Source organism: Populus trichocarpa, chromosome 2, assembly GCF_000002775.5.
Source record: "Populus trichocarpa isolate Nisqually-1 chromosome 2, P.trichocarpa_v4.1, whole genome shotgun sequence".
Lineage (NCBI taxonomy): Eukaryota > Viridiplantae > Streptophyta > Magnoliopsida > Malpighiales > Salicaceae > Populus > Populus trichocarpa.
In genome coordinates, this window is record NC_037286.2 from 6081297 (window position 1) to 6091738 (window position 10442).

General features: G+C 34.5%; 2 protein-coding genes across 3 annotated transcripts; both read right to left on the reverse strand.

The window, feature by feature from the left end:
• Nucleotides 1-652: 652 nt before the first annotated feature.
• Nucleotides 653-3360, reverse strand: LOC7463164 (uncharacterized). 2 transcript variants are annotated; one of them, XM_002302208.4, is made up of 3 exons: nt 3024-3346; nt 2837-2926; nt 653-998 (listed from the first exon to the last, which is right to left on the reverse strand). In XM_002302208.4, the coding sequence occupies exons 1-3, from the start codon at nt 3264-3266 to the stop codon at nt 921-923; spliced, it is 411 nt and encodes a 136-aa protein (XP_002302244.1). In that variant the 5' UTR covers nt 3267-3346; the 3' UTR covers nt 653-920. The 2 variants fall into 2 exon arrangements, with proteins under 2 accessions (XP_002302244.1, XP_024450779.1); XM_024595011.2 differs by having other exon boundaries at nt 946-1593; nt 3024-3360.
• Nucleotides 3361-7077: 3717 nt separating this feature from the next.
• LOC7463165 (transmembrane emp24 domain-containing protein p24delta4) lies at nt 7078-10442 on the reverse strand. Its single transcript, XM_002302209.4, has 4 exons — nt 10098-10442; nt 8330-8542; nt 8119-8195; nt 7078-7744 (listed from the first exon to the last, which is right to left on the reverse strand). Exons 1-4 carry the CDS (start codon nt 10329-10331, stop codon nt 7600-7602), a joined length of 669 nt encoding a protein of 222 aa, XP_002302245.2. The 5' UTR covers nt 10332-10442; the 3' UTR covers nt 7078-7599.

Here is a 10442-nt window from a genome sequence, read left to right on the forward strand (position 1 = left end):
CCCTCTGTTAAGGAAATGAAAGTGCTAGCAGGGACATGTATTCAAACACATTTTATCATATCAACTTGCAAAGGAGGTGCAGAGGATAATGTAATCTTATGAAGGGAGATAGCAACATAATCCTAGCAAATGTCGAGAACCTTTGTGCTAATGGAGTGCCCTCTTTAATATAAACAGTGATTAAGCAAGCATCATTCGAGGCACCCTTGTCTAATCATGGAAATCTCAAGAGGCCCGATCTTATATTTCAGTGATGATGTGACATTGTGATTAGATAAATGGAGAGGTTCACTTTACTGGTCAGATTCGTCTAAAGTGCTTCCATTTACCAATTGAATAACCCAGTTGCTTGATTGAGATCCATGTTATTAAGAAATTACTAACTTCGCCAGAACAAATAAATAAAAGAGCATACAACTAGATAAAACACTTTCCAATTGGAACGCCATGAATCACATGAATATTAGTTAATAACTATGATGCCAGAACACCTTTATATTTTCTTTTATTTTGCCAGATGATGTATGAACATTAAACAGGGGCAATTTTACATTTTCACAAAGGTTTTCATGGTTTCACAGCCTTGGCATGCAATACTTAGCAGAAAATGATGGCAGATAAATGATAAGAAATAGACAATGGTGTGTCTCAATGAATAGAAAATGGTGGTTTGCAAATCACCAAGATATTGATAGCATTATCTAGTTTTCTTTCAGTAGAGGAACATAATTAAACGCCATGTGATCAGTTCTGATGGCAGAATTAAGAGTGCCTTTTGGAGATCATTATTGATGAATTCAAAATTCATTTGAACATAAGCTATAAAAGGTATTTTATGTCCAGTCTTTTCTGACAAGATACATTGTCCCATGCAATAACAAATTTCACACCAGCTAGAATTTTAATTATTTAGAGGAACCTTATTGGATCAAAGCAGCTGCTATCTTTTTGTGAACGAGCTCCACTCCAAGTCGAGGAGATATTCTGGGTAAAGTTTCCTGGAAGAAAGAGAGATTGGCTTAAGATGCAAGAGCATATCCATTTCTAAAACCATTCAAGACAGCAATAAATGGGGCATCCGACAGGTTGATTGATATGAAGTAGACTACTCACAAGAAGCTACCAACATTATTAGGCACTACATTAATATTCTATAAAATTGTAAGACAAAGGTAAGTGTGTTTTGAGTGCCAACGGGATCCCACCATTTTAAGCAAATCACTAGGTTGAACAGAATCCAGCTTGCCAAATGCAAACAACAATCTCTAGAATCTTGAACTATGCCCATTAGCAGGGCTAAAAGCCAGATGTGGACGAGAAACAGTCAAATGATAAGTTTTAATCTGAATCTCCCTTTGACAAACAGCACGTGGATCAGGATAGACGTGTATGCATGTGGAACTGATGGGCGTGAGAAATAGGACCAGTATAAAAGCTTAAAAAGAAGAACAAAAGATATGTCACCTGAAAGTACTCTCACACAAAGACCGGGAGAGGAAAATTGTAATGAAGGGGGGGTGGGGGGGACAAAACATATTTCATCATCAATATTTTCGTGTGTGCAAAACACAACTTTGCCATTTGCCAATGTCACTGTATATAAACAAAATATAGATGGTTTCAATGTCAACATGATTAGTTAAAAATTAAATGAAAATGAAAGTCTGTCAATAATCCTTTTCCACAGCAGTATGAAGATAGTATCTAAATGAAGGACTTGCTTGTCGATTATACTACAAATCAACACAGATTTTGTCCAACGTTCCAGGAAATAGCTACCATTATATGTCATTAAGAGCATGCACACTGCAATAAAGAAGTCCATCTCTCGAGGCTTATAATTTATACAATATTTAAGCTTTGAGAACTCTCAATTGATTATTTTGACCAGTCATAAAACTAGAAAAGCTCAGTGGTCTTTATAGAAGTTTAACCATTGAACAAAGTCCTTTGAGACAAAGTTGTGGAACCTTAATTTTTTAACAAACAGTAGCTGCCAGCCACGATCATTTTTTTGTTAACAAAATGCTAAAGTTTGGCACTATCAAGTCTCCTTCCACCTCTCCTATAAGCTTCGAACTTTATGAATCAATATTATCTTTAGAGCACCTATTCTCATCATTACCATCTTCTGTTGCATAGGTCACTCAACGAAGAGGACATAACATAGAGAGGTGAACCTATCCCCCACTTCGGAAACACGGCTTTTATTATCGATTATGACCTCCAAAATTATGGATTGACCTGGTGAGGTTTCCACTATTGTTGGTGAATGATTGGTGTCAATTTAAACAAAGTGGTTTGATTAGCAATACAACATATTATGTCCCCTCCAAGTCCGTAAATGAAACCCTGTTTCACTATCTTCATTTTCATCCTGTAAAATCCTTTACCCCTATGAAAAAAAAATCTCCCATGCAAGAGTTTTCCTTCCATCCCAAATAGCTTTTAAGTCTTTCCCACCTATTAGCTTAGGAATTCTACTTCACCACATCGACGCTGTCAAACTGCAGTTCTTTTTTCTCTAAGACGATAATTATATATGCCTAAACTTTCTACTCTACAAATGAAATTTCTTAATTTATTTGTCCACTCAAATAGAGCACTGAACTTCTAATTTGACGCCCTGACCCGAAAACAAAACCTAGTTCTCTCTTGACAATGGTTGCCCTACCGGCTACTTATACATGAAAGTGACCAAAACTTAACTCAAATTGGAGTAATACGGACGAAGAAACACAGCACATGTCCATTAAAAAAATCACCACAAACTTGAAGCTTAAAATTAATAATTAATAATTAATAATTAATAAAGGGGGTGAAATAAACAACTAACCTCGGTGCCATCAGAGAGTACTTTGGCCAAAACGGGTATCTCATACTGGTAAGCCCTCTCCCATTCAGGATTGCTGGTAATATCCCTTACCTGATAATATTAAGAAATATATAAAGTCTCATTAGCATACATATTCGTAAGAATGAAAAAAGAGAGAAAGGAGGGTGGTGAAATCAAGTGGGATAACCTGTAAATCAACATCATGAAGGGAATGAGGGCCAGAGAGCAAGAATGCCGCCTGGAGCTTCTCTTTGAGGCCATCACACAAACAACATCCAGGCTTTGAATAAAGAATCAGTTTTCTTCTACTTGCTGATGAAGAAGAAGAACAGAAAGCCAAAGGAGTGAAGACCCATTTCGGCTTCTTTCTTATTAACAGGGGTATTGAGGATGGTTTTGTTGCCACTGCTGCTATTGTTGCAATAGCCATTGCTGTATATCCTCTTTGTCTGTGTCGGATGATTTCCGCTCTCCAGAATTTTTGTTAGGCCAGTTATTGCTTCAGGAGATTGATAGGCCCATCCCATAAGAGCTCTTGTGGTCAGGCCCATAATACCTCCAGTCCAAAACTTACAGTTCATTGAGGCCCATGATCATTTTAGGCGTTAGAGTATTACCGTGGATGTAGAGAAAATTGACTATTCCCTAAACAAAAAAACTGAAAAAATTAAAAAAAAAAATTGAAAAAATCGAATTGAAAAAAAAACCGATTAAATTTTGAAAAAACCGAACCGAAACCGAAAAAACCTGAAAAAAACCGAGCCAAAACCAGAAAAAATCGAGCCAAAACTGAGAAAATCGAGCCAAAACCCGAAAAACTGAGTCAAACCAGTTTGAACCGGTTTTTGCCCTAAAAAAACCGAAACTGGTCGGTTTGACCCGGTTTCAGTTCAGTTTCGGTTATTTTTTTAAAAAAAAATTTCGATTTGGTAATTTTTTTTAATAAAAACCAAACCAAACAAAAAATAATCACCTCGCAATACATTTAAATTTCTTTGAGGAAAAGTTATATTTGTTATTTTAAAGAGGTAGGCCTGTGACTCTACTTTTGATTTCCTTTAAATTTACTATTGATGTACATGAAAAGAAAATAATAAATTTACTATTGATGTACATGAAAAGAAAATAATATAATAACATTATTTTATAAAATAAAAAATAGAGCCATCAATTTACCCTAATATAAATTCTGCAGACGATCAAAAACAAAAATAAAAATACAAATCACGAGCAAAATTTTTCTATAAAAAGATTGAAGCAGAGTCACCAATTAATTTATCTTTCATCAAATAAAACAAGATAATTTAAATTTAAAATTTATTTTTGTTTTGTTTTGAGATGTTTGTTAATAATTTGATGATGTTTTTTTTTATATATAATTCTATCATTTTTGCTCTTTTTTTTTCTCAGATTTGCTTGTTCTACCAATTGTTTTTTGAATTCTTGTTATAGTGTTTTTTTTTCTTCTAATTAATTAGATATATTTTATTGGTTTGTTTTGATTATGCTTGGATTTTTTTTATGTTTTGTTTTTAGCAAAGCCACTAAAATTATCAATTTTTTCTTACGATATATGTTTTGATTTTAGGTTGAACCAATAACAAAATGAGAAGAATTGATTCTTTTTTTAAATAAAAAAAAATATTGATAACTCACAGCCTATTGAAGGAGCTTTTTCAGCGATGAAGATTGTTAAAACAAGACTTCGCAATCGGATGGAGGATGATTTTCTTGCAAATTATTTGATTGTCTATATAGAAAAAAAAATTGTTGAAAGATTCACAATTGATATGATAATCGATGATTTCTATTTTATAAAAGAACGACGAGCACAATTAAAATAAATATGTAAGAATCATTCTTTATTATTTTTTATTTTATTTCAAAGTTTATCAAACATAAATAATGCTTCGTTTTAGCTAATGTTTCTTATATACTTTATATATTTATATTTGATAGGTATAAAGACCAACAACATTAAAGTGATGGATGTATTATGAAAATAAAATTAACTTCATTACTTTGACTCGATTTGGTATTACTCCAAACATTTTACCTTATACAAAGGTCATTATATGTTTATAGTAAGTTATTTGAATAAAATTAAATTATGCAGGTTTTGTTTTACAACTCATGTACAATAAATTAAAACAAATATTATATCTTGTTATATTAATTTTGGCTCCTCTAATAAATAATCCTGGATTCTCCCTCTGACTCCAAACCTTTGTTTTTTTTGTTTTATTATTAACATGAATACTTGAACTAATTTGCATATGACTCAATTAATCCTATATGCAAGCTCGATGCTGCTTGCGATTGTCTTTGTCAATGAATCCATCTTGCACACCACATGGCATGACTGGCTTTGCTTTCATAGTTGGTTCTGTCAGCTTCTCCAGCGCAAACTATCCATTCGATGTTACAGCCACACCTTGCTTTTTTGCATGCTGATAATAATTATTTTTTAAAATAATTTTTATTTTAAAATATATATTTTTTATTTTAAAATGTATTAAAATAATATATTTTTTAATTTTAAAATATATTTTTCACATTAACATATCAAAACAATTTAAAAATATTAAAAAATAATTAAATTTTAACCAAACAATATTTTAGCCCCAATGCCCAAACTCCCTCTAAAGCTTCAATTGTGAAAGCCCTAAATTCCCAAATCTATTTGTATCCTCTCTTTTTTTTTCCCTTCAATTTTAGTGAAAGTTTGCAACTCCGAGGGACATTTTCTGTACAAGTCTAGAAGATTGTGAATTTGATGTAGTGTTATACTTTCAAGTTGCTATATGCTTCTTATAATCTTCTCGGTGTTTCTAGGAGCATCAAACTTACGAACGATGGCTTTGTAACAAAATTAATCCTAGCACTTCTCTTTCAAGTGTTTAAACATCTATGCCATTACCAGATATCTCTAGTTTATGTTTCCAAATTATAGGACTTGAATTCTCATCTAGGCGTGCCTGGTTGCTAACCTGACCTTCTCTACCATACAAGGTGGTTAAGCTCGTCTAACTTGCAGTGGAAATCATACCCATCTTCAGCCTTTGCTTTTGGGATTTGATAGAAGTATAGAACTCTGTCTCTCGAGACCCTTTGTATTGAGATATTATGAATCTTGAAATTAATTTGACAACAAAGGATGGTATTTTCACAGGCAGTGCTGACTTACAAGCATTGATTTTTTCTTAGGCACTAATGATAGCTTGTCATTTGAAAAATCTGAGAATACTCTATCAATCATTCTATTATTTGCTGCAATTGAGATGAGTTCGTTTTTTAAATTTCTTTTCACAATTGATTATAGTTAAATTTGTGTTTGCATTTTATTATTACGATATGGATTATTGAACAACTAAATTTTTCATTCAAATTTGCCAAGGAAAAAACAAAAACAATAATTCAAAATTAATCAGCAGTAGGACACGGAGGCTTCCATTTGGTTGATTGACACAAGCGGTAGACTAAAAACTAAAGAAATCCAGCATTATTAGCCACTAACTCAATATTCTACAAGTGTTATCAGCATAAAAATGTGTGTTTCATTTGATTGCCTACAGAGTCCCACCAATTGAAGAAAATCACATTGCTGAAAATCCCTTGCAAATGCGAACAGCAAAAGTTAGAATCTTAAACCATGCCCATGAATTAACAGGGCTAAAGGTCAAAACGGAAAAGGAAGACATGGTTTGAATGTTAGTCTATGAAGTGAATCTGCATCGCGTTGTTAGTATGGCTACTGAGGGTGGCTGCCTGTCACAGTGCCACTGTTTCCTATTGATGCAGCAGCCATTCCTGCCAGCACTGCGAATCCTCCTCCGTGCTAGTTTTTATTCTGGAGACAGCGAGTCCATTTAGGAATCACGTTTCCGTTTTCTTTCCTTTTTGCTATAAAAGAGAAGCTTGAATTCGAAACCAAATCTTTAGTATCAGTTGAATTCGGTTACAGGATCATTGCATTAAAATCTTCTTTTTAATTGCTTTCAAGACATTGATGGGCCATCGAGAAATATATGAGCACAGGTCCCATTACCCATTATGGACATTCGGCCGAAGAAGTCTTCTGAAGAGTATTAACAAATCTGGAAATTCCCAGCTATCTCGTCCCAAGCTATGATCAGGCCCATGCTGCTATGGACCGCGATCGTTTCTTGTTGCGTCTCTTCTCCCTTTACTTCTGCCCATTTCCAACAAGATACTCCCCTTGAGAATATTTCACCATTAACTTGGACTAAAAAAATAAAATAAACATTTTAAATTTCGACAATACATACACAAGAACCGACATTGTCTTTCCGCTTCCATCAAGGAAAATGAAACTCACGATCTTAGATTATTCCGTGAGTTGCAAAAGAAATGGACAAAAACCTTCCAGGCAAGGGGCTCAGTGCATTGAACTTAAATTTGCAGAAGAGTTCCCAACAGAAACATCCTCAGAACATTAGTGATGCAGGTCTTGGAAACAAAATGCCGTCATAGTAGCAACTGTGGCCCTTTCGTTCCAAGGAAATACAGTTATGCCTACCAAATTTCAGTCACCACCGGTGTATACTCAAAAGGATGAAATCAGTATTCTAGACTATTATTTTATTCTTTCTCCTCTCCTTTCTTCTCTTTCCTCCCCACACAAAATGAGACTGTTCTTGGGCCTGAGCTATTTCGCACCTCCAAGAGGTGAAAATCAAGAAAAAAGAATAATATACTGTGTACAATATTGTAATCACATGGTTCGTTTTTTCATCATAAGATTATATAAGCTTCTTCTTTTGGAAGTACCTCTTCAAGTGCCACAGCTGCAAAACTGAAACCACGATGCAGACACCAAGGGACATGATACTGAACCATGCTACTCTACTATTGGTTTTTTCACTGACCTCTCTCATGTCAGCTTCCCTGCAAGTAACAACCAACAAGCAAGTAGGATTAACAGTAAGGTAAATACATTTCACGTGTCTAAAGATTTTTAAGACTAGAAATAAGAGCACCCTTAAAAGTTTGGGGTGCTTTAGGTTTTGCTTGCGCTGATTCAGTTTCACAGGTTTTATCACTCATCACGAAACCTAGAATGATTCCATTAAGACCAGTGGTGCTCTATTTTGTTCATAGACTTCACTAATTCAACCTTCAGGAACATAAAGGCAAAGGCAATCTATTCCTTTTCTACACTTGTATCAGCTTCATCATAAAAATATAGCGGTAGAAACTGTCAAACAAAAAAACTTTAAAAAATACCCCATATTCATTGGTAATTCATATATCAGCTATACCTTTGCTTGAGATAGAGTAGATTATTGTGGATGGCTTCCGCGTGATCTTTAAGTTTCCTTACTTCAAGTTCAACACCCTGCATATAGTTTTAAACCCAGTTTATCAAACAGAAAACAGAAAAAGGCAACAAGGGAATGCAAGACTGCAGGCTAAGTGAAGCATCCAAGGAAAAGACTGGGGGGGGGGGGGGTTTGGGTTTAAGTAACTTACCTCAATCTTTTCTTTCTTTGCCACAGAATCCCAATCCTTCGCAGCAATTCCAATTTTCCAGTCGAGGCTCAGAGTTACACCTGTAGCTGGTTCCTGATGACCATCTAACGTGAAACATGCCAAGTAGTTACCACCCTCCGAGGTTGTAAATGCAAACTGACCATGAGTCGCATTTTCATTGTGGTGAAGATTGTTTCCATATGGGGATGTTACCTAACAAAATAGACAAGAATTAAAAGTTGAGCAAAGAAAACAATCCATCTCCCAACTATTCATCGGCACATACTTGTTGCTTAAGATAGAATCTTGTACATGATTGAATGAAGGGAGAAATTAGTGTTATTGACATGCCAACCATAAAAACAAGATTCAGGATACATCATAGTTGTTTTCCATTTAGTTCTGTTTTCTTAGTAGTGAAATCACAACTGTTTGCACAGTTGTGTTCTTTATGTGGGAGGAAGAAGGTCAGGCTTAAAATAGCTGAATATCTGACCTAAAAATAATTGGCAAAGAAAAAAAGATCATATAAACAGCTATCGAAGAAAACATTGTCGTCCTGCCTTTTTTTGGTCAGACTGATTACGACATAAGGATCAAACACCATTTATTTCCATAGTAGATCATACCACTTTGACATGCCCTGGAAACTAAAAAAATCCAAAATAGAAAATGATTTGATTTAATTGGCCACTTGTGAGAAAGGGATATTTCCTGAAGATATGATATTTGAATAATCTTCAGACATAACCCAATATTTACACTGATAAAATTATGCTGCAGCCCACAAATTGTTTTCAAAGAAAAATTACAGGAATCATGTCTCAAAAGTGATCTTAGCTTTAGCAGGACCGCAAATATCAATCATATGGTTTTCGGAAAAAAAAAGGGAGAATAAAAAATCTCACTCCCTTAACACAAACCCCAAACACTCTCATGTCAGGATTTATTCTACCTAATGGATGCAAAAACCCCTTAGAATCATCATGCTTAGCTACAAAAGAAGTTTTGCCGTAACCACTTCATAGAAAGCCCATAAAGAGCCAAACACAACTAAATGCAAGAACACGAATGTAAAGAGACGAAAGAGATGAAATGCTAAAACAGGTTCCCTCGTCATCATACTTCATAAAAGCCTGCACTGTTTTGCCATCCCATTAATTCCCTTTTTTTTTTTATTTAAATCCCTGGCAAGATTCTCATGTGACAAAGAGATTGTCTTCAGCAATAAATTACCAACTACAAACTTAACCATTTGCCGTTGATCATTGCTATAATGTAAACTTGGTGTTGTGGAATTAATTTAACAATCGAAGCAATGTTTTTAAACAAGAAGAAGATCGAAGCACTAGAACCAACTTAACTAGAAAATAATTAGCAGAAAAATATTACAGAATTTCTTTCACTACAAAAACAAATTACTTCTATTAAAATCAACGTGATGTTAATATAGCATTAAATAGGCGTTCCAATGGAAATTCAATAAATCTAGACATAATAAAGTTGTTCATTTGGACATTTATCTAATCCAGGCTGTGCATTAAAAAATCTAAAAAAAAAAATCTTGCTATTACAAACATCAAAAGGAGATCATAAAATTCAATCCTAGACATCCAACCACTACATCTGAGATGGAGAAATAAAGCTCAAAAAGCAACATTAAAAAAAAAAGAATAATCAAAGCTGATAAGATGACTACCAATTAATCAATACTGAGCAAAACCTAATCAAAATAATAGAATTACGAAATCTAACAGCGTATACGTACCCGAACAGTAACAGTGACGGGGTGTTCGGGATGTTCTTCGTTAAGAACATAGTAATCAGCCAAAACGACAACGTCGTTCTGGATCTCCTCCGAAACACACTTGGTTCCCGAGTTAGGAATTGATAGCCATATAGCTTCTGCTACTGGTACTATATTGTTACTGATCGTTAGACATAACAAGATCAGTGACAGCGCCGTTACTCCAGCGCGTGAATCACAGTTCCTCGCCATCATGCAGAGCAAAATCTGTAAAGTTGAGGGATAGAGAATTCGCTTTCAACAATGATCTCTTTTTCTCTGTTCTTGTGAGTTTTTTTTTTTTTTTTTAGGGTCTTAAATGGCGGC

Coding starts and splice junctions, on each gene's coding strand:
- LOC7463164 (XM_002302208.4), bottom strand. CDS start 3,266: ATGGCTATTGCAACAATAGCAGCAGTGGCAACAAAACCATCCTCAATA. Junction 2,927..3,023: donor TTCATGATGTTGATTTACAG/GTTATCCCACTT, acceptor TAATATTATCAG/GTAAGGGATATTACCAGCAA. Junction 999..2,836: donor TACTCTCTGATGGCACCGAG/GTTAGTTGTTTA, acceptor TCTTTCTTCCAG/GAAACTTTACCCAGAATATC.
- LOC7463165 (XM_002302209.4), bottom strand. CDS start 10,331: ATGATGGCGAGGAACTGTGATTCACGCGCTGGAGTAACGGCGCTGTCA. Junction 8,196..8,329: donor CAAAGAAAGAAAAGATTGAG/GTAAGTTACTTA, acceptor AACTATATGCAG/GGTGTTGAACTTGAAGTAAG. Junction 7,745..8,118: donor CTACTCTATCTCAAGCAAAG/GTATAGCTGATA, acceptor TGTTACTTGCAG/GGAAGCTGACATGAGAGAGG.